The sequence below is a fragment of the Lepidochelys kempii genome, chromosome 11 (genome assembly GCF_965140265.1).
Source record: "Lepidochelys kempii isolate rLepKem1 chromosome 11, rLepKem1.hap2, whole genome shotgun sequence".
Classification (NCBI taxonomy): Eukaryota; Metazoa; Chordata; order Testudines; family Cheloniidae; genus Lepidochelys; species Lepidochelys kempii.
Window position 1 is genome coordinate 38,967,539 of NC_133266.1, and position 24,681 is coordinate 38,992,219.

Here is a 24,681-nt window from a genome sequence, read left to right on the forward strand (position 1 = left end):
GAGTGAGATAATGTCTTTTATTGGACCAAATTCTGTTGTCTCTGAAAATTATTACCTCCCCCACCTTGTCTCTCTAAAAAGGCCAAATCCTCTTTTTTCATTTCTGCAGAAATATAGTGTCATCCACTGTAACTTATGGTCTGGATTGAATGGTATCTGAAGGCTATCCTCCAGCCAAGAATAATCAATGCACAGTATACTCCAAACATATCCGCTACTCTGGGCTTACTTTATTCAGGGGAGAGGGGGCCTGTTTATGGTCCCTTTATGCTTCACAGTATTGTGGAGAATCAGTTCCAATAAAAGTAGGAAACTGCAGTGTTCTTAATAAAAATGGGCCATGTATTTCAGAGTGTGGACAGACATGGGTAAAGTGAAGTAGTGATTTTGTATTCTCAGACCATGGAAGCCACAATTGGCTTAAAGGTAGCCTTAAAATGCCTACTTTATGTTCCAGAAAGATTTAACACTTTCAGAGGACAGGTTTTAGACTAGACGTGGGATTTTAGTTATTGAGCTGAAAATTTTCTTTAATCACTAAAACAGCTTGCATTATCTCATCTCTTCAGACTAAACAAGTCCATATGGTGGAAGTTTAGAACAGCAGTGGCACTTAGGTTTGAAATTTGAAATGAATTAAAAATTGGCTAAAAGACAAAAGTATAAATAAAAGGTCAGTTTATAACATGATGAAACGTTAAGAGTGGGGTGCCCCAAGGATCCATACTACGACTGATATTGTTTCAATATATTAATTACTGATCTGGAAAAAAACATTTTAACAATGATGTGGGAAACCTTTGTAGATGACAGAATTATTTAGGAGAATCAAACCTAGAACATAAGACCATACTGGGTCAGACCAAAGGTCCATCTAGCCCAATATCCTGTCTTCTGACAGTGGCCAAAGCCAGGTGCTTCAAAGGGAATGAACAGAACAGGTAATCAAATGATCCATCCCCTGTCACCCATTATCAGCTTCTGGCAAACAGAGGCTAAGGACACCATGCCTGTCTATCTTGGATAGTCATTGATGGATCTATCCTCCATGAATTTATCTAGTTCTTTTTTGGACCCTGTTATAGTCTTGGACTTCACAACATCCTCTGGCACTAGAGAAGGCACTAAAGGAGTCCAGAGAGACCTAGCAAAGATAAATATATGGGAAGCCATGATGGCTGATGAAATTCAATGTTGGCAAATAATATGAACTGCTCATATACACTGCAGCTCTGTCTTAAGTGAAACCATCTATGAGAAAGACCTGGATGACATTGCAGACAACTCAATGAGAACAGTTGCTGTATGACAGCAGCAGTAAAAAAATCAAGCATGATGTTAGAATGTAAAAATAATAGTAATACTGAATAATGGTCTTGAAATTTTAATATTGCCATTACTTAAATCAGTGGCACACTTTCAACTTGAATCATAGAATAGAATCATAGAATATCAGGGTTGGAAGGGACCTCAGGAGGTCATCTAGTCCAACCCCCTGCTCAAAGCAGGACCAATTCCCAACTAAATTATCCCAGCCAGGACTTTGTCAAGCCTGACCTTAAAAATATCTAAGGAAGGAGATTCCACCACCTCCCTAGGTAACGCATTCCAGTGTTTCACCACCCTCCTAGTGAAAAAGTTTTTCCTAATATCCAACCTAAACCTCCCCCACTGCAACTTGAGACCATTACTCCTTGTTCTGTCATCAGCTACCACTGAGAACAGTCTAGATCCATCCTCTTTGGAACCCCCTTTCAGGTAGTTGAAAGCAGCTATCAAATCCCCCCTCATTCTTCTCTTTCGCAGGCTAAACAAGCCCCGTTCCCTCAGCCTCTCCTCATAAGTCATGTGTTCCAGTCCCCTAATCATTTTTGTTGCCCTCCGCTGGACTCTTTCCAATTTATCCACATCCTTCTTGTAGTGTGGGGCGCAAAACTGGACACTGTACTCCAGATGAGGCCTCACCAATATCGAATAGAGGGGAACGATCATGTCCCTCGATCTGCTGTCAGTGCCCCTACGTATACATCCCAAAATGCCATCGGCCTTCTTGGCAACAAGGGCACACTGTTGACTCATATCCAGCTTCCCGTCTACTGTAACCCCTAGGTCCTTTTCTGCAGAACTGCTGCCTAGCCATTCGGTCTCTAGTCTGTAGCGATGCATGGGATTCTTCCGTCCTAAGTGCAGGACTCTGCACTTGTCCTTGTTGAACCTCATCAGATTTCTTTTGGCCCAATCCTCTAATTTGTCTAGGTGAATACTTTGTTCATTTCGGTCATCCTATGTGGAAAAGGTTCTAGAAGAAAAATTTGGGATCTAGAGATAGGGAAAGAAAATGAAAGTCACAGAAAGACTTCCTGATGAGGAAATATTGAAAACATTAGTCCTATTTTTTTTAGTTTAGAGAGATTACCAATAGAAGACATAGAAATATATAAAACAATGAATGGTAGAGAAGTTAAGTTGGAAGTTCCTGTTTATCCTTTTCATAATACAAGAGCAAGGGGATATCTAATGAAAAAGATGGCAAATTTAAAACTGGTAGGAATGAGTTTTTATACAGTGTTTAATTGGCTTGTGGAACTCATTGTCAGAAGATATTGATAGCAAGATTTTAGTAGGATTAGATTAGTTCCTTCTGTAACTGAACAGTTGTGCTACAATTAAGGGTTCAGTCATAAGAACCAAGATATTAAAAAAGGATGAGTCATTTACATGTGTAATGAGAACACATGCAATTATATAAGATGAAGGCTGGGAAGACCAGGATATTCCATTGTGAGATTTCCTGCACCTTCTTCTGAAGCAGGATATTGGATAAGGTGGACCACAGATTTTTGACCTGTTGTGATAAATCTGATGTTTCTCTGCAATACTGATTGTATGTTTGCAAATACATTTTTTTAAATAAGAGGAAATATAACTATTGTAATATTAAAATTCTTTTTATTTTTAAATTTGCAGATTGCCTTTACTAAAACTTTTGTTCAGCATTATGCTTTTATTATGAAAACACTGAAGAAAAGCCATGAATCAGACACTATGTCTAATAGAATTGTGCATATCAGCGTTCAGTTATTCAGCAATGAAGAGCTAGCACGTCAAGTGACAGAAGAATGTCAGCTGTTGGATATTATGGTCACTGTCCTATTATATATGATGGAAAGTTGTCTTATTAAAAGTGAGCTGCAAGGTAAGTTGAATTCTTGTTTTCATTAATATCAAACAAGAGACTTGTACTGAATGTTTCATCTTCTGTTTTTGAGTTAGCCACTAACTTTTCAGAACTGGACAGGTTGTAGCCTCACGTACTGGGAGCTAGAGACCATAAAACTTTTTGGGAAATGTAAGAATAGCTTTATTCAGTATGTCACTGGCATTTTATGCTGTTTTTTTTAACTACAGTGTAGGATGACATAAAACAGCAGAATGTTTCACCTCAGAGGTAGCCACATTTCAGTGTCAGGTGAAGTGATTCCATTTATACAGTTCATAAAGTGCTGTGCTTTGCAACGAATGGCACTATATATAAGTTGAGATTTTATTAAACATAATATTTTTCAAAGTCTTTCATGACATCACTTGTCTTCTAAATGGTTCTAATTTTCCTTCCCTGAGAGGAGTGCCTTTTGCGATGCATGATATTATTAATTAAGAATATGATTAATCTCCTCACAAACACTACTGTTTAGACACTTTGCATTCTGATACAGTGGAGACCTGAATGTAATATACTGCACAGTGGGTAAACCCATTAGTGAAGACCCAGAGCCTACTTTTTCCTTGCCCAAAATAAATCACTTTAAAAGTTTTGAATAACAATGTTATCCTCTGAATTGCTCATATATGCTGATGTCTTTTAGTCTTACCATTGCCAATTCAAATGTCAAGTGACTTTGCTAGACCAGAGATACACTAGCAGAACTTTACACTGCATTATTAAAAACTAGGTATTGTTTAAATATCTCTAGGATTCTGGCTTCTTGGCTATCAGTATAGACTAATCATCTGTAAGCATGTTGGGACGTGAAACTGCAGAACTAGAATTAATTTGCAAATTGGACACCATCAGATTAGGCCTGAATAAAGAGTGGGAGTGGTTGGGTCATTACAAAACCTAATTTCCCCCATACTAATTTCCCCCTACTATTACTCACACCTTCTTGTCAACAGTTTGAAATAGGCCACTCTCATTATCACTACAAAAGTGATTTTTCCTCCCTTGGTAGCCTACTGTTAATTGAATTGTCTTGTTAGACTGACCTCCCACTTGGTAAGGCAACTCCCATCTTTTCATGTGCTGTGTATTTATACCTGCTACTGTATTTTCCACTCCATGCATCTGATGAAGTGGGTTCTAGCCCACGAAAGCTTATGCCCTAATAAATTTGTTAGCCTCTAAGGTGCCACAAGGACTCCTCATTGTTTGTGCTGTGCCAGAAATTGCAGCCTAGTGGCAGGCGAGGTTATGGTAGCTTTAATCCACCTTTTGCGCCTTCCTGCTTCTGGGTTGCTCTGAGAGAGCCTGTCTGAGCCCTAAGAGCCTTTTGTGAGTTATGGCACGTTCCTGGCTTCCCCTATGGGCTTCAGAGCTGTCTGGAATCTCCACTGTGCTGCATGATGTACCCAACCCCGGTATAAAGCCTATCCCAAGGCTTGCAAGCAGTCCACCTTCTGTAGTGCCTATGCAAGGGGACTCCTCCTTCATCTGCACCGAGGACTTTTAGTGCTCCTTTATGCAGCTCCACCCCTTTTACCAGATGTAATGGGAGCTTGAGCAGGCGGTAAGGATCTCACCTGATATTTGGTGTCTGCTGTGGCAAGCAACTGCATGTTCTTAGGGAATCATCTGCTAGAATCCTCACAAAGCTATTTTCCCTGCTTTTAGAGAGGTGCCATTTTTGCACCGAATTCGTATTGTTGGGTGGGGTAGAGATAATGTTAATTGGAACATAAATCTCCTCCTGTGTAGACTGACAGTGATCTACATTCCTACTTGGAAGACAATCTTAATTATCAGAGGTGTTAGTCAGTATCCACAAAAACTACATGGAGTCCGGTGGCACCTTAAAGACTAAAAACAGATTTATTTAGGCATAAGTTTTCATGGGTAAAAAACCCCACTTCTTCAGATGCATCTTTTTTAAACCCACGAAAGCTTATGCCTAAATAAAGCTATTAATCTTGATTATGTTTGTTAGTCTTGCACTAAGAAGACTTACTTAAAAAAAAGTGTTTTAACAGTAGTTATGATGAAGTAATCTGGTGGTTGCCTGAACTGCTTTAATATTTTTTTTTTTAAAAGACTTTGGGAACAAACAGCTAACACACAAGAGAGTTTAGGGCACTCAAGAATCAGTGTTTCAATAGGGGGAAGAAGGAAAACAGCAAATTTGCACGTTCATTTGCATTTGAATGCATTTTAAAGCTTATTAAGAATCTTTTTTGGACATGTATCACAAAGATTCATTGTTTGCCTTTTTAATAATTCAAGGAAACTCTTAGCAGTGACAGCTGTTTTAATTACTGTATGTTTTATATTTTGACATGAAGTGGTTTGCATCCCCCATTTTGTATCTGCGCATACTGCATATGAAGGCAGACATAGGAAGGCAGATTTTGATATCAGTAATACACAGTTGTACATATCATTGCTCACTGTTGTGACTGTGGCCATGATTTGATATTTAGACCATTCATGATTACTGAGATACTAGAGACGGTGAAGACCAGTAAATTAAAATTGGATTCATTATTGGTAGAGATTGTTAGCTCCTTCCTTAGGACAGGGCAGACTGACAGTGTCAAGTAAGGAAACTTACTATGACCAGCACTCAAAATGATCTATTTCTGGCCAATATTTTATTTTCGGTTCTGGAATTTAAAACTATTGTGAAGGCTGTGGCAAGGCAACTTTATATGAGAGAGGTGCCTTGGTCTCCTTGAGGTTTGTGAGTCTGGGTACAGATGTGGTTGGAGCGCGGAAATGGTTTTGGTAGATCTTCTCCTTGGTAGGGTGGAGATTGTCCCCCTTGTGATCTGTTTTTGAATCTATCATCTGCTACCAGTTCCATTAATCATGAAGTATGGTTGACTTGCCTGCAGCCCTCAACATAGGAAGCCTTTTGGTGGCTTTGCTCATACTGCTGAAAGATTCCAGAATAATTCTGGACAGTTACTCGTCTCTCTCAATGGCTGTCTCGTGGAGTTCTGCAGGCTTCCATCTTGTTCTTCCCTTGGGTCAGTGGCCCTATAAGTCCATTAATGGCTATTAGCCAGGATGGGTAAGGAATGGTGTCACTAGCCTCTGTTTGTCAGAGGGTGGAGAGGGATGGCGGGAGAGGGATCACTTGATCATTACCTGTTAGGTTCACTCCTGGCATTGGCCACTGTCGGTAGACATGATACTGGGCTGGATGGACCTGTGGTCTGACCCAGTATGGCCATTCTTATGTTCTTATTTGCATAGACGGGTGTGTTACAGTGTGTTTAGTATATTGATGAAACACAGTTCTTCCTCTAAATCATAAAACTAGTTAACACGGTCAAATGCCTTATCCATCTGAATGAGATTCAGGCATGGATGAACTGGCAAAAAGGCTTATGCAGATATGCTGGAAAGGAGGAACGAGAAGATGTAGCAAGAAATCTACTAAGGTATATTTAGGCTTTGTTTACACTGGAACTTTTGTCAGCAAAACTTTTGTTGGTCAGGGGTGTGAAAAAGGCCATCCCTGACCGACGTAAGTTTCACCGACAAAAGCTCTGGTGTGGACAGTGCGTCTCCCGCCGACATAGCTACCGCTGCTCATTGGGAATGGTTTAATTATGCCTCCCACCGGCAAAGAGCGGCTACACAGAAGATGTTATAATGACGCAGCTGCAGCCGTACAACTGTGCTGCTGTAAGGTCCTACAATAGCAGATTCAAAGCCCTCAGGCTTTAAACAGTGCCAGTCCCATGACAGACTCATTCTGCTTACAGACTGTCATAGCAGCTGGCATTTTTTGTTTTGGTGAGATCCATGTACCAGACTACTATCCTTTGTGCTGTTTTCTACCGTCACAAGAAAATCCAGAGATGCTCTGCTGAAGTTGAATCTTCTTGGACAATCAGTGAAAGGGACCTCAGACCCTGAAGAACAGGCCTTGATCTCTAAGATGGGACTGGTAAAGTCCAAGTCCCAGTTAGCCAGTGCCCTTGTTAGCCAGCACACAACACTTAATGCTGGTACTGGCAAAAAAATCCATGGCACTGTCTGTCAGGGATCTGAGACCATCTGACCACATTGGTTCCAGCTACTACTTCAGCACCAAAGACCACTACTGCCTCCTTACCAAAGCAAGGGAGATATGAAAACTCCCTCTTCCTACGAGGAGATGCTTAAACCCTTACTCTCCTCCGAGGAACTGAGCACGTGGTCTGCTCTTGTGACCGGAGCAAGAGATGCTGGTTCAACTTCCAGCTGTACACTGAAGATATATAAGGCATCCTCAGTGCCTACATCTGACCGTGCTGGCAACCACAAACTGCTGCCCCCAGTATCAGCATTGACAGTAACAATTGACACATTTATGGTACTGTCCAATCTACTGTTAGAGGAGGTAGCTATATTTCTGGCACCAATGGCACTGCACTCAGCATCGACATGAGTCTCTGACCTCATGGTACTGAGGTCACCTCAAAAATCAGACTTATCTTTGGAGGCAGTCTACTCCTCTTCATCTCCGGGACACACCTCTCCACCTTACAGCAGAGAATCTTCTCACCATTCACACAGATCAGGAGAAAGTCTTTCTCTGCAAATCAGGGGCACTCCAGATCTCTGACTTATCCATCTCAGGAATGATAGTGGACTGACCAAAACCAGCCTTATCCTGTTCTGCCTTGGCCCTGTTGGGCATAGTGGGGGTTTCCGTCTAGAGCATCTTGGAATCTAACTCCCTCCTATCACTGAAGAAAATGCAGAAGGTCATGCTCCAATTCCGCAGCAATTGTCAGAACCCCATCTGAAGACAGGGAGGAACAAGTACAGCTGACAGAGGAGGAACTGGCATGTCTTGAGCTTCTTGAACATCTTTCATAGTCCCTGATGAGGCATTTTCCTTGGCTCCCATACCTGCTTTGGAGCCTTTCAGAAGATGCTCTCTTGTTTAGCTGAGACCTTTTGAAATAGAAACCTCAGTAATTGAAGAAAAAGCTTACAAGCTGTTTGACATATTGCATTCCTCCTCTTTTGCTAGACTAGCATTGCCAATTAATGACGGCATCTTAGAACCAGCTAAAACTCTATGGCAGATGCCAGCCACATTGCTGCTAAAAGAATTGAAAGGAAGACCAGTCCCCCAAAAGAGGTTTGAGCAATTTTATACCTGTCCAACATTGGGTTCATTAGTAGTCTCTGCCCTGCATGAGATAACCAAACTATCCAAGAACATTCCTAAGGCCAAGGGCCCAAATAAATTGCCTCTCTTTAGAAGGAAGGCTTATTTGTCAGCATCACTCCAGCTACAAGTAGCTAACTGTCAAGCTTTGTTTGTGAAACTATCTGACCTAGGGCAGAGTTATCTCCCTTTCTGGCCAAACTTCTTCAATACTCTAAGTCAGCGTTAAAGCCATTGTTGCTGAAGGACAACCAATGGCAAAGGCCTCTTTTACAGACAGCCATGGATGCGTTGGACGTGGTGGCTAAATCCCTGGCTGTTGTGGTAGCTGTGTGCAGAGCATCATGGTTACAGGCTTCTTTCATCCCTAGGGAGGTGGAGAATACAATTGAGGACTTGCCCTTGGAGTGTTCAGACTTACTCACCATATGTACCAATGATGCACTATGCACCCAAAAAAGATATTAGATACGTGGCTCCCTAAGCATTTACACCTCTGCCCCATTCACAGGCCCTTTAAATATCAAGGGCAAGGGAAGCTAGACAGAAAACACCCAGCTACTCGCAATAGTTCTCTGAGTAACCATCTAGGAAGAAGACGAGGTACTCTTGTATGAGACTGTTATCTTCCTTAGTCACTAACCAGACTACACTTGCTTCCAGACAGCAGGAGATTTGAGAGCCACATTCAGATCGGGGAAGGGCTATGCCCAGACCTCCTTCTTGAGATGCTGGTTGGCTCTCTTCTGTGGGGCTTGGACTGGAATAACAGACGTGTGTGCTGGAAGTTCTCTCATGGTTATTCCATCCAATTCCAGTCCATGGCCCTCTACCCATTCCCCTTCATTATCTGTCTTCAGAGACCCTTCTTATAATCAACTAAAAGAAGTGGCTATCCTGCTTTGCCTAGGAGCCACAGCAGAGTTACCTCTAAAGCTCAGGGAAAGAGGCCTCTGTTCCTGATATTTTGTTATTCCGAAGGAAAAAAGGGTCTGACTCTTCATCCTATTCTAGACCTGAGAAGACTGAACACATTTATACACAGTCTTAAATTCAGCCTACATCATCCCTTCTTTTCAGGCACAAGACTGGTTTGTGGTTCTTGATCTCTGTCACCCAGGGACTTCTTGATGCCAACTGGCAGTGGGCACAGCGATCCCTTGGGTCTGGTCCCTACATGATAATTTGTTAAAGTGGGTCATGTCAGGTCTCTACCGAAAGTTTGTGTCACACTGATTATCATAATCCTTATGAAATGTATGTACAGATAATATGTAAGGTTCTCTCTCACTCCATCCTTCCTGAAAATTATGGTCTTAAGGTCTGTGAGTTCGGACTGGTCACCAAAAGGTGATAAAAAGCATCTCCCACCTGAAAGAAACTTGATGTGGCTATATGTAAACTGAATATTGTATACTTCACAATGAATGCCTATTTACAGACTGAGCAAAATACTAATCAACAGATTGCAAAGTCTTCAGGGGAGAGTCACTACAGAAAAGACAAGCAGCAGAAGGTACCCTGTTTCCAAGTGAAGATAACAGATTGTTGGAGTTATGTCTGGGGCTACAGAGGTACGCCCTGGTATATTTCACCTAAGGGTAAGCTATCAGCAGGCTTGTTTTATAAATAGAGGCTCAGAGCTGGTCTGGCTGTTTAATGCTGGAGGAGAGACTGGGGGTGAGACAAGGACAGGTGGTGACAAGGTGCTGCACAACCCTGGCCATAACCCCGAGAAGCATCACAACCTCCAAGATGTGTACTTCCATATTGTGATCCATTTGGCCCATAGGAAGAACCTGCAATTCCTAGTAGGGCCCGATCACATCAATACGAAGTGCTACAACTCGTTCTCTCCACCGTACCAATAGTCTTCACTAAATACCTAGTTGTGATGGCAGCGCACCTAAGGAGATGCGGCATTCACATTGAGCCATATCTAGAGAGTTGCTAATCAAAGGCATGTCTCATACACTTCTTCTTCCAAACATCAAAGCTCCATTTCCCTAGAGTGAAACTGCCTCCTCTCCATGCTTTAGAAACTGGAGCTGATTGGAACTTTTTTGAGTCAATGAAATTTCAGGGAAATATGCGGTTTTGTTTAAACCTATTGCTTTTGACAACATTTTCATTGGGGAGGAAGCATGTGTGTGTGGGGGGGGAATGGGGAGAGTGTCTTTCTCTCTCACTTGCCTAGTGGCTATGGTACTTGCCCTGGATGTGGGGTTCAAGGTGGGATTCAGAGTGATCAGGGTTGGAAAAACTTTCCTCTGAATCAGGGATATCTGGAACTTGTACCTGGATCTCTCATGTCTGAGGCAGTATGTACGCTTTCTCTTTTTCTCTGGTTTTGGTCTGAGAAAGGACATTTTATAACAACTTTGTTTTCATGAAAATGTTCCACTGCAGAATGAAAACAAACTTTGAAAGTTGCTGTAAAATGGGCTTGTCCTCCAATCAGGTCTGTTAGAAACATCCCTATGTCTAAAGAGAAAAGGAGTACTAGTGGCACCTTAGTGGCTAATAAATTGGTTAGTCTCTAAGGTGCCACTAGTACTCCTTTTCTTTTTGCGAATACAGACTAACACGGCTGCTACTCTGATCCCTATGTCTGAAATCTGCAAGGCAGCTACTTAGAGTAATGCCTGACTTTTGTTAAACACTATGCTCTGGTCCTGGCCATGAGTCAGATGCCAGTTTTGGTAGGGCAGTATTACAATCATTAGTTAGTTAGTGAACGTTGGGACTCCTCAGTCACACTGTCCAGATGGGACACTGCTCATTAGTCACCCTCAGTGAGAGCCATATGGACACATACTTGAAGAATGAACAGTTACTTACCTTCTAGTAACTTTGGTTCTTTGAGGAGCTGGGGTGTGTGTGTGTGTGTGTGTGTGTGTGTGTGTGTGTGTGTCACAAGCTGCCCTCCATCTCTGCTTTTTTGGAGTCCTCTTTACCTGAGATTTTAAATTAGCAAGAAGAAAAGGAGTACTTGTGGCACCTTAGAGACTAACCAATTTATTTGAGCATGAGCTTTCGTGAGCTACAGCTCACTTCATCGGATGCATACCGTGGAAACTGCAGCAGACTTTATATATACACAGAGAATATGAAACAATACCTCCTCCCACCCCACTGTCCTGCTGGTAATAGCTTATCTAAAGTGATCATCAGGTGGGCCATTTCCAGCACAAATCCAGGTTTTCTCACCCTCCACCCCCCCACACAAATTCACTCTCATCCGATGAAGTGAGCTGTAGCTCACGAAAGCTCATGCTCAAATAAATTGGTTAGTCTCTAAGGTGCCACAAGTACTCCTTTTCTTTTTGCGAATACAGACTAACACGGCTGTTACTCTGAAACGTGTCATTAAATTAGCAAGGTAACTGAGCAATAGTGCCTTTTATGGTCTAGAAAGGCAGGGCACAAGGACATGTGCAGTGCAGGCATGGCCCAACAACCGCTACTATTCAGTTTCCAATCTCATGCAAGTGGGGGGCATGTATACCTAGAATGGGATCCACACAGATGACAAGATCTTGAAGAACAATCGTTGCTATAAGGTAAGTAATCGTTCTTTACAGCCGTGTGCTGTGCATGCTATAAATGTTTTTAAACCCTGATTTTTTAAATTGTTCACTATGGTAGTTACTATATTTTTTCTTTAAAAAACATCATGATGGGATTTTTTTAATCACTTTTTTCCTAGATGAAGAAAACAGTTTACATGTCGTAGTGAACTGCGGGGAAGCACTATTAAAGAATAATACTTACTGGCCACTTGTTAGTGATTTTATTAATATCCTTTCACACCAAAGTGTGGCTAAGAAATTCCTGGAGGATCATAGTCTGTTAGTAACTTGGATGAATTTTGTATCATTCTTTCAAGGTAGGTGGCTTTTAGCTTTCTTATTTAGAGATTAGAAATACCTTTTTTGGAATCTGCTTAATTTAAAGTCTTTTCTCTCCTGTACTTAAACAAGAATTTTTAAAGGTGACACAATGTTTACAATAACATATACCTTACACGCACTTGTATAAAAATATTTAATCCATTAGCGTGTTCAGTTTTAATCTGATGCAAATTTCTGGAAGTGGATAGTTTCTTGTAAATTACTCAAGCCAAAAGAATTCTGTTTCTGAAATGCCAACTGATGAGAAGCAAAGGCTGAACATGTAAAGGCATTAAGCACTTCCGATGTGCAATTGTGACAACTGACATCTTGACCCTCACCAGGCGTTGAACCAGGGACGTCCAAGATCTAAAAGCATTAGTTTCTGTAGTTTGAACTAAAGACAGGGTCTCAAAATGAGAGCTGTAATAGATTTGCATCCACTGTGGATTGGGGCACACCAGGGAATGCGTAATACATGTTGACTGGTGGGTTACATACTACTTCTAGTCATGGAAACTGTGTTTGAGACACACCATGATTTGAATTCTGGACAAGCTCCAACTTGTATCATGGCAGCTGAGGATCTCCAGAGCTTAAAGCATGAATCTCTCTACGCTTGAGTTAAAATGTTAGGCTCTGGAGATAAAGCTCTAACAGACCCATGTAGCCCATGTTGATCAGGCACAGAAGGGGTGAATAAAATGCATTGGGTTACACACTGCCAAAGTTCTCATGAAATTGTTGTATTAACAGTAAAAAGAAAAGGAGTACTTGTGGCACCTTAGAGTCTAACCAATTTATTTGAGCATGAGCTTTCGTGAGCTACAGCTCACTTCATCGGATGCATACCGTGGAAACTGCAGAAGACATTATATACCATTATAAACCATGGTCTCAGAAGACATTATATACCATGTCTTCTGCAGTTTCCACGGTATGCATCCGATGAAGTGAGCTGTAGCTCACGAAAGCTCATGCTCAAATAAATTGGTTAGTCTCTAAGGTGCCACAAGTACTCTTTTTCTTTTTGCGAATACAGACTAACACGGCTGTTACTCTGAAACCTGTATTAACAGTGTAAGCTATGACTTTGATAGAAATATGTTTTAATGTCAAAGTTGTAAACTCAATACTAGGGAAAATGAACTTGACGTGTTTAGGTATTCTTTGTACAAACGTGGAAATGTGAGAGATTTTTTTATTGATTTGTTTTTCTCTGAATGTTTGCATAGTGGAAAGCATGCTTCCTCTATGGAGAGATCCAAGATTTTGTAGTCAATTTAAAAATTCTCATTGATTTGATTTGGAGTTGGGACTAAAAGGGGCCCAATTCAGATCACGTGCCTGTTCAGCATGGGTGCTTGAGTTGCTAGCCTAACATGGCCAGACTTTCTCTACTCAACTAATCTCTTTCTAGTCAACTTTCAAGGTCTCTGTTCAGTTCAAATCCTTAATCTTGTGGATGCTTAGGTAAAATTGATCACACCCTCTGAATCTTATTGCAAGGATGTCATCTCCCTGTATAGGTATGCATATATGTAAGTGTGTGTATAATTAAAAAAAATACTAAGATCCACTTAATGGTAGAGAAAGATACTGTTGTATAACACTGCTTACGTCTTTTAAGGTATGAATTTAAATAAGCGAGAATTAAATGAGCATGTGGAGTTTGAATCACAGACCTACTATGCTGCATTTGCTGCTGAACTGGAAGCCTGTGCCCAACCAATGTGGGGACTGCTATCACATTGTAAAGTTAGGGTAAGGCAAACATTTTTTTCATTTTTGCTTCGTCTTTTAAAAAACAACAACTCCTTTTAACTTCCTTTTTGTAGTCTCAGCAAATATTACAAATAGTTGGATTTTAGGGTCATGTATCAGTTCTCCATCAAGTGTTACTTTCTGGATGGTGTATGAAATTGAAGTTGATTAAAATACATCCGGCAGTATTTTGTAGTTTATTTGAACAGAACTCACAAATCCTTTAAAAGATGTTTATACTCAAGTTCTCTGCATAAGATTTGGCCAGACATTTGACTGGAGAAAAGAGTGATGACTTCAGATGTTCACTTGGAAGATCTTTGAAACAAACGAGATACGCGTTTTTGAATAAAAGCATTCTTGGCTGAAGGGTTCTCTTCCTCCAAATTGCTCAGCTGGAGCACCAAAGATTTTTTTCATACACTAAATCATGACTTTCATCAATACCTGCAGGCTGAAATGTTCCCATGGGTTTGTCTTGATGATTCAGGACAAGCTTTTCCAGAATCTTCATTGTGTGAAGCCTCTGAGTGTGGTGAGATTTATTTTTCTATTTAGGTGAATTAAGGCTTTTCATTTGTATGTCAAATAAGGGGGCTTAAAAAAAGCAAACTAGTCCCCTTTGTTGGCTTATCAAGATGTTAGATTAGGGCAGTAATGGCTGGAGCTCTGTAATATGTGCACCAACTGCTGCTTTCTTCTAGTAGGTGATACAACTACCAGCAAGTAGGCCACATGAGACTTGGCACTAACATCTGTCCTTGTGGTGTTGGTGTCCATGTTACATGTAGGGTTGTACCCAAGCCTGGGAACTGTCTTTGCCAGCCAACTGAATGATACTGTAAATAGCTTCTGACCTGCATAGTGCAATGTATAGGAGTTTGAGAGAGTAATCTCTTTAAACTAAGGAAATGTATATGAGAGTATCAACCCCCCAGTTTGATTTTAGTGCCTTCACAGGAGCTTTGATAAGGATGATGATATTGGAGACTTGTTTCTATGGAAGAGGAGAAAAGCCACTGTTCGTTTCTCTGAAAGAAGCATTATTTTAGTGAAAACAAAGATAGAGTGGGCAAGCAACAGACATCTCAGGCTGTACCTATTAGAGCTGAGGATATAACTCTGTAACAGCAATCTCGTAAATCCTTTGAAGTGCCTATTTAAATATGATTGATGTTACTTAGTTATAGTCTCCAGAACTGGGACTAGAGGTCTTGGGTGAACACTGACTGTAATAGGAATGAGGTTAAAATGTAATGGGATATAGGTTGATACTTGTGTCCGAACAACTCTGGTGATTATTCTGTAATATTGGGAAAAGAGAAAATTAAGTCTGCTGTGATGTGATTATAATATTGGTTGGTTGTTTGTGCCTGCAAATAGTCATTTTGGGACAGTAATAAAACTACGTATTTGTGCATAATTATCAAATCAAAGATCTGGAGTATTAACTATGTGAGATTAAATCTCTTGCATAATGATGATTTTTCTCACAATTACACCACACAATTGTTAATTTGTGTGTCAAACAATGATAGACTAGCAGAAAATGGAATCCTTCTATTGAGAGGAATACTTGAAACATGAAAACTTTTACATTTCTACCTCATCATCATTTATTATGAATAATAAATATCAATCTTCTAATTTTAACTAGTTTCCAAAATAAGTAGGAGGAGTTATGTTGGTGTTCATAGGACAGTGAAGTCTGGATTGAAATGTGCACTGAAAAGACTTCTTTGTGTAAACTAAATATTCCAAAAGTTTAAATTAGCAATTGCAAAGGCATTTTCATATTGTAAATCATATTAAGATATTCTTATTAAATCTCACTTCTGAGGCTAAATTGCCCTTAGAATACTGTACTACAATTTACTAGTTTTTGAAGTGCCAACTAGTTGTCTTCCCTTCCACCCCACCACATGCTTTTGGCCCCACTGCTTGAGGTTTATAGCCTATCTTGCCTTAACTTTGAGAGATGCAATTAAATTGCATTTCAATGTGAGAATATATATAAATATATATAAAAATAAAGTTTATGGTTAACCTGAAACAAAATTACTCCTATACGTTCACTATAATTACACTCACATTTGTTAATCTAGTGGTGAGCACTGAATTTTACTACACTGAGTTTGCTAAACTCTAAAGACATTGCAGTAGAAATGTTTGAATAGGATATTGGATGCTTAGTAATTCCTTTTAAGATCTGTGCATGAAAGGTCACTTTGTATGCACAGGTTCCTGTTTCTGTGCTAAAACAAATAGATTAAATTAAACAACATTAAGCCACCAAGACCAAATAGTGTTGTTTGTAAGAATTTCAAAGGAACTCAATCAAGTGGCTGAACAAACATTTAAATCCACTGTTATTACATCCAAGGACTGGAGGGTAGCAAATGTTTACTAGTCTCTTAAAATATGGTGTTGGGGTTGGTCCTAGGAATTATAGACCCGGAAAACTTAATTCAGTACCAAGTAAATTGGTTGACACAATAAAATGAAAGTTTTTTTTTTTTTTTTAAATAAAACTTGGTTGAATGTGATAGAGGGCGACACTTGCATCGCAGCTCAGAACAGGTCTGGATAACACAATAACAAAAATATTCTAGGCTCTGGTATGCTGGCACTCCTGCCATTGATGAATTTGGGAAAAACCTCAGTGTAGAGAAAGACAGTGTCAACCACCGGTAAATCGTTAAACCATGTTAATTTTCAGTGGTGGAAAAGAAAACTTTTTTTAAATAAAAAGAGAACCACTGTGCAAATTCCGTATTTGTGCCCTGTTTTAAAACTGAACAGAAAGAACTGAAAAAATCCTTAAACCATCATACTAGTTAACAAACTATTTTCCCCATTGTATTAATGAAACTGTAAACGCAAAACTGTTTTTGAATAGTGTGGTACAATGTACGATGATGCAATGTCAAATAATTTTTCTTATTGTAGGAGACACAAGAGTACACACGAAATGTTGTTAGGTACTGCCTTGAAGCACTTCAGGACTGGTTTGATGCAATCAACTTTGTAGATGAGGTTTGCATCCTTTATATGATTAAACAAAGTGTTGTCAGAAATGTCTTGTTAAACTTGTTAAAATATTAACTTTTAAAGTATTTTTTATTATTTAAAGGAGAAAGAAAATTATCCTTTTAAATACCGTAACAGATGGATTACCATGTTAAAAACAATGCTACTCTTGTTAAAACCTTTGTAATTCATGGGTATGATGTGATACATCTGTGAATTAAGAACACTGGAGTCCCCAATTTAATTAATGTGAACTTGTATTCAGACTGAGGTTCTACCAATTGATGCCATAGGAGCACTCCAAGGCAGTAGAGTGGAGAGCTTTAGCAACGATAAAGACTCTCTGCACTCCATTTCGTATGAAGTATTAGGGTGTGGGCAGCTCTGGTGTTTTGGGAGACATTTCTCTGATTCCAGGTGGGGTGAGACTAATATCCTAGCGGCTAGGCAGGAGAGATCAACCTGAACTGTTTGGGAAAAGGGAGATGAAGCATTGGCAGGGGGAGAGATATGGTAACGTTAGCAATATCTAGCGGAAAGAGCCATCAGCAGTGGATGTGCCAGGTGAAATGATAGTCTGTATGATTCGTATACTTTTTTGTATTTGATGGTAAAATGCATTGTATTTTCATTGCAGCCAGCGCCTAACCAGGTTACTTTTCATTTGCCACTACATCGTTACTATGCTATGTTTTTGAGTAAGGTAAGCATGGATTTGTTACCATATTCTATAAGAAAATAAGGTGGTGTCGGTTTATAGTATGAAAAAATCATTTCCTTATATTCTCAGTAAAATTTATACTCCATTTTGTATGTAGGCTGTCAAATGCCAAGAGCTAGATCTGGATTCTATTTTACCAGATCAGGAGATGTTGATGAAACTAATGATTCACCCGCTTCAGATTCAGGTATGGTGCCAGGCTGCTTCTTTGGTTTGAATGTACAGAATATGAAAGAGGACAGCTATCTCTTTTCCCCTCTTCCAGTCCAAATAGTTTAAGTATATTAAAAAATGTCTAAACAGCTGTGGAAAAACACATTAATTGTGGAATACAAAAATTAACATAGTTGACAACTCCTTGCAATATATGAAATGTTTATCACTTGTAAGCACAGTTTTACAGTGATTTGTCAGAATAAACTTAGAAAAGTATTCTTAGAATCAGATAACTACTTTTTCAAATACTGTTAACATCATATAATGACCCTAGGTGAGAACTATGCTTAATGTTTAGGATCACATTTTCAAAAAGCTACTGCTAAATTTGAGTACATACTTGTGCTTGGAACAATTTGTGCATTCAATTAATATTAATATGTACAAATTGAGGATGCAGAATATGCAGGAGTGAATGTAGAGGTTGGGTTGTGAAGACCCTTTATTCCTCGATGGGCAGGATTCTTGCCTGTGGCTTTACACTTAACATTCTGTTTATATCCAAGTTAGGAGATGAAGAGAAATAGTTGTAATAATTGATAATCTGTTATAAGACACACACTTCATTTTTCGGGTACTTTTTCAGGATAAAGAATCATGAACCATGGATCTTTTCACATGCCTACCCCTCCATTTCCTGAAATGCCCTTCCTTTTAGAGTGGACCATATTCTACATATTACAGATCTGTGGTGGAATATAAATACCTTACTTTGAATTTGGGCAGGACACCTGGTTAACAAACTTGCAAAAAATAGTACAGTATCTTTTTAGTGATCAAAGCCTTCGTTTTAAGTCTTATTCACCACTGTAATTTAATATCATGCCTCATGCATGGATTCAGTACTGTCTCAGCAAGAAGAGAACCACATACATACTGGTACCAACTGAATTTTTTGCAGCATCAGGGGTATTTTCTGGGGTGTCTCTCATCCAACTTTTGAGATAGTCCAGCTCTGCTGATTTTGAGATCTGAGGGGATTGCAGCTGATGGTGTGACTACAGACAACTGAATAGCTGATTTTCCTTGAACGTTTGCAAAATATTTATTTCAGCTAATTCTTTTTCTTTAAAAAATAGGCAAGCCTTTCTGAAATCCATAGTAACATGTGGGTAAGAAATGGTCTACAAATTAAAGGACAAGCAATGACTTATGTGCAGTCTCATTTTTGTAACTCCATGATTGATCCTGACATTTACCTGTTACAGGTAAGGTATAGTTTCTGTGAACCCACGTACTGTGTTTATAAGAACACTAATGATTGATGAGTAAAGTGAATGTACCATGTTTGTTTTTACAGGTCTGTGCTTCTAGACTTGACCCAGATTATTTTATTTCATCAGTTTTTGAAAGGTAAGATCAAAGCATAAGGATAGAATGAATACCACTATATAGCATTCTGCCACTTACTGACTATTTAAAATATACCATGGGGAAAAGGTGTATGACCTGCTGAATCCCTCTTGCACCACAGCACTGATGGGTTCCACTGTGGCAGTTTCATTCATCCTCCCTTTCACTCAGGGCTGGTTTTGGATTTATACGCCAGTGTGTGCAATATGTTTATGAAACTCCAGAGTTGAATCTCCTGAGCTTTCCAATTTTAGAAGTGTTGCACACTCTGGTGTGTAAGTATTTGGAACTCCCACACTGAAGGGGAGAATGAATAGCAGTGAGGATCACAAGAAGTCTGCTTGCATCTCCATCTACACCTAAAACTTAGATCAACTTAGCCTTGTCGCTCAGGGCTGTGAAAGATGTCACACCCTGTGCAAAGTAGTTAGGTCAGCCTAACCCCTCTGTAGACGCAGCTAGGTTGATGGAAGAATTATTTTGTCAACCTGGCTACCGTCTCTCAGAGAGGTGGATTTCCTATGTTGACGGAAAAACTCCATCTGCTGACATAGGCAGTGTCTATGCTACAGGATCACAGCTGCAGCATGGTAACTGTGCTGCTGTAGCATAGACATGGCTGAAGAAAAGCAGGACATAAATGTGAATACCAACTAACCTACTTTCAAGTATTCAATTGATATAAATGTGATGTATTTGAATGTGAAGTATGAATAGGATCAGAATGGTACAATGAAGGTAAGGATACACCTTGTGAAAATAAAAAGCCTTTCACTTCAAGGATTGCTTCTAATTAGATTATGTACATCTTATTGTATACTCCTTTTGGGCCTGGGCCTGAATGGTGCTTCAGTTGGAATCCCAGATACTTCGTACCTCTCGGCATCAGGCTCTTAATACGGAAGAATGAGGTCGCTAACTTTGCTCTGTGTCCTGTAGATTCAAGGTGGTAGATCTGTTAACAATGGCATCGCAGCATCAGAATACAGTTCTTGATTCAGAACATGAGAGATCTATGTTGGAAGGAGCCTTAACATTTCTCGTCATTCTGTTAAGTCTTCGCTTACATTTAGGTAAGAATCACAACTGTCTAGCCACAAATATTACTGTAACATGGAATTTTATGTGTATTTGGTTTTAAATCTTTTGGCATTTAATAGCTATCCTGTAGCAGAATAAGTAAAATTATTAAATAAAATTGAGTGATCATTCTTTATGTTTGTAATTTGGTTTCAGTTTCATCAGTTGCTTCATTTTAACCATCCTAAAAACTAGAAACAGCCAAAATACAGGGTTAGGGTGTCCATTCCTCTTCTTGAGAGAAATAAATGGCTGAATTTTTTTATACATATGATCACGAGATGTATATTGAAGCTTAAATGTCAATACTAGTGTTTGAATCAGCAAATCCTAAAGCTCCTACTTGTAATAATCTCTTATGATTGAGCTTCTTATTCCCCTGTTGAAACTTTGACTTTCCTTATTAACTGAAATTTTATTGTATTATATTATTTTTATATACATGACTTGGTTTCTGCTGTTTGTATCAAGTAAACTGAATAGGACATTATCAAGTCAGTTGAACTAAAGGAGAGACTCATTTCCCACTTGGGCACCTCAAAAATTATGTGCGAAGAAGCAAATGTGCAATATTTTCAGCTTTGTGAATATTCCTTTTCTGTTAATTTGTAATAGAAATGATGTAGAAAGTATCTTTGCCAGTAACCTGGGGCAAAATCCTGGTCTTGTACCAAACCTTCTCCCCGGCCACGCAAAACTTGGCAGCTGGTAAAACTTTAGCGTTACTGTTGCCACAGTGGCTGCTGCTCTTCTTGCTTTGGATCCACTAGCATTACCCCATTCCATAAATTACTTCTGCAGCTTTGCACAAATTACCCTTTCAGAGCACTTGCTGTGGCATTCAGTCTCTCTGCATGCGCTTCCTACATCTTGGCCCAAACGTGAGCCATGCAACTACCGCAGTTATCCTGTCTGTTGGGCCTTCCATACCTGCAGAGTGAGGGAGGGGATTTACCCCCGATAAAGTCCTGTAGATATAGCTTGGTGTTATGACACTGATCTTTATTCAGAATTATGCTGAACTGAGAGCTAGCTGAACTGAGCTTTGTAATCACCCTTTTCAGCATTTCTAATGTTACTGATGTAGAAACATGTGCTAGTTGGTACAATAAGTGTGAAGTATGCTAATTTGATAGTGCTTCAGTGGCATAAATTCCAAACATTCAGCTAGGGACACAGGATCTGTGAAACCTTTCCTGTGATTTTTTGTTGGTATATTCTCCTCTCCCCCCAAAATATACAGTATTTAACACAGAATAAAATTATTTTGATATTGCCATAGAAAAATGAATTAAACTCCAGTACTGCAAATACTTATGCATATGATTATTACTCATGTGTATGAAGTTAAGAGTGTGCATAAATGTTTGCAGTATTGGGCCTAAGTGACTACTTAAAATCTTGGCTAAAACTTGCATTCTGTTGTGTTTTATTAAGCTTCATTTATTACCGTGCTTTACAATGCAGTCTTTAGAAAACATGTTTTAGTGTTGTCTACTGTGCAATGGTCTGTTTTCAAAATAGCATATGTATTGAGAAATATCAGTGAGCTGTTACTTTACACAACTTCCAAATACACAGAGAACTCTTTATAAGAAAATAGGAATAGTTTAGTAAATTCTTGTGGACATCTTTGGGAATCGACCAGAAATCTTTGAATTGAATTGTAACAATGTAACTGTGTTAACTTGGATATCAAACTGTTGAGTCTCACATTTGTAATTAGTGTTTAACTTACTGAGATTTGACTGCATGTGTGTGCCTGTGTATCCCCTTTTTCTTTACCCATACAACTTGTACAGGGTATTTAATTTTATTTTTATTGTCCTAGGAATGACAGATGACGAGATCCTCAGAGCAGAGATGGTAGCCCAGCTCTGTATGAACGACAGGACTCATAGCTCACTACTGGATCTCATATCCTTGGAATCTGTTAACTTATTTATTTTGATTTCTGTGTGTAAATAGTACTATAAAAGAAATCTGTGTTTTGCAGAATTTTAAAGCTTGTGCACGATGCCATCAATATTGCTCGCTCGTAACAACCTCAAGCTTTAGGAGTTGTGGGCAGATGTTATAGGATTATGATGCTGTTGATCACAATGAAATTTTCTTCAGTACTTTAGTCTTCTTTAATTGTTCGTATGAAAATGATACATGTGAGGATTTGCAATACATTTTAGCTGTCTTCACAGTGTACTAGGTTCTTTGCAGCCAAGTAAAATAGACATGATCTTTTCCTTAAAGAACTTGCAGTCCAATTGTAAACATAGTGCAGTAAGTGACAGCAATAATTTAAAGGCAGAAATGGTGAAAAGTAGCTTGAGGTTTACAATAATAAGGTAATAATATGAGTGCTTAGGAATGATATGTGCACATGCTAGTTTCACAAGCTATTTTTTCCATTTTATTTTGTTTTTTCTTTCCCTAGTGTGTTTCCACCTATATCTTCCCATCCATCCCCCACTGCTGTACACACAATATTACTTTTAATATTTTTAGTTAAATCCACTCGTTTTCCCCCTTCCTAAATTTTCCTTCTACCATCAAGCACTCCACCGCTCATCTTTCCCTGCACATAAATCATATAGCCTCCTTTTCAGCAACTTTTATGTCACCCTTTCATGCTGAGGAGGATTTCTATTAATACTTAAAACCAGACTAATTAATGAATATACTTGTCTCTGTATTTGCAGTTCACCAACTTTTCTTCTTCTTCGAGAGAGTCAATGCCAAGTTTCTCTTACCCACCCCCTTTTTCCTCCATTTCTGCAAGAGCCTCTTGGTTTGTGGGTCAGCCTAGCTGCCTATTTACTCAACGCTAGTGGCTTACTTAAATTTTTATAAATCCTATTGCTTGCCAAAAGTTAAAATAGCTAAAGCAGGGCTGACCTTCTGATTTTGGGGACTGCCAGAACAGGAGATCAGGAAATGAGTTGTTCCCTTGCAGGTTACCACTTCCATAAAATCAGATCTGGTCAACCCAGTTTACAGAGCTTTCAGGTCTGTGGGTCCCAGTCATCTGCTTACTTTGTGCTTAACTCTAACTCAAAATAATATATGTTACTAATAGTACTAGGGATAAAATGATCGTTATTTATCACATGGATACAAGCATGTACTTTTTTTAATAACAAAAAGTGTGCATGTGAGTGCGTATGTATGTGTAATCGCCAATCAGTGAGCTTGCTTGACATTTTCACTTTCAAGACTTACTTTCTGCGGATGAGAGTGTTTCTATACAGAAAGATTGCTAATTGAGAGAAGAGATTTTTGGAAAGTTTAAACAATCCTCCCCAGCACACCTTATTGGTAGCTGCACAAGTTTAACAGCATGTTCAAGAACGTGTGCATTTAGTATATAATCCCTGAATAAGACCATAGCAGCTTGAGCAATAATGCAAGTAGTGTACAGAATTAAAATTTATACGCCAAAAGTGTTGATATGGTACAATACAAATTTGATTACACTGGAACTGCTGTCGTACATGGACCTCTTGTGGTGAAATTAAAACATTGCAAAAGTTTAGCATCTTAAATGAAGCTCTTAAAATATAAGACAAAAGAAAATAGTGATGTGCTATATTTCTGCTGTTAAATAGTCCTTGATAACAATTGTTTTTCTTAACATAAAGATCACATTCCAGAAAACCCCAATCCCAAAAGTGGCATTGTTCCAGGAAGTTTAAGCTTTGAATCAATGTTGTCAGCAGTTGCTGATTTTAAAGCTCCCGTTTTTGAACCTGGAGGTTCTATGCAACAAGGAATGTATACACCCAAAGGTATAATAATTCACATTTTTTTAATAAGCAAGTTACATAGATGGAAGATGCTTTTCATGGTAAAAATAAATTATTTATCCCTTCTGTTTGTTTTGACTTTTTAATCATTTTCTTGCATAGTAAGTACTGATGGACATAGAATGAGTTTGGATGTAAAATGAGTTTTTACCTGTTGTCCAAACATAAGCCCCAATGAGGCAAGCATTAACCATGTATAAGGCTATGATTTTGTCATGGGTATTTTTATCAAAAGTCACGGACAGGACGTGAGCAATAAACAATAAAGCATGGATTGATTGAGGAGACTGAGCCCCGCTGGCCGGGGTGAAGCTGGAACCTGAGCCCCACCGGCCAGGGCTGAATTATTGAAATTTTCAAGAAGTCACAAGGGGCTCGTAAAATCACAGAATCAGTTACCTCAGTGACAGATTCGTGGTCTTAGTTTTGTGTCATCA

The 24,681-nt window shown here is 39.2% G+C and overlaps 1 protein-coding gene across 6 annotated transcripts in view; it reads left to right on the plus strand.

Annotated features, from left to right (window-relative positions):
- Window positions 1-24,681, plus strand: part of UBR3 (ubiquitin protein ligase E3 component n-recognin 3) — a 207,487-nt gene that overhangs the window by 45,141 nt on the left and 137,665 nt on the right. For 5 of the 6 annotated variants that reach the window (XM_073305786.1, XM_073305780.1, XM_073305781.1 and 2 more), the window contains exons 8-18: window positions 2,968-3,196; window positions 12,097-12,276; window positions 13,911-14,044; window positions 16,994-17,080; window positions 17,712-17,777; window positions 17,893-17,982; window positions 19,091-19,219; window positions 19,312-19,364; window positions 20,304-20,437; window positions 22,276-22,360; window positions 24,084-24,226. In XM_073305786.1, the coding sequence (XP_073161887.1) occupies window positions 2,968-3,196; window positions 12,097-12,276; window positions 13,911-14,044; window positions 16,994-17,080; window positions 17,712-17,777; window positions 17,893-17,982; window positions 19,091-19,219; window positions 19,312-19,364; window positions 20,304-20,437; window positions 22,276-22,360; window positions 24,084-24,226 (1,330 nt within the window). The remainder of the gene's footprint in view (window positions 1-2,967; window positions 3,197-12,096; window positions 12,277-13,910; window positions 14,045-16,993; window positions 17,081-17,711; window positions 17,778-17,892; window positions 17,983-19,090; window positions 19,220-19,311; window positions 19,365-20,303; window positions 20,438-22,275; window positions 22,361-24,083; window positions 24,227-24,681) is intronic. The other variant, XM_073305785.1, reaches the window with a different exon arrangement.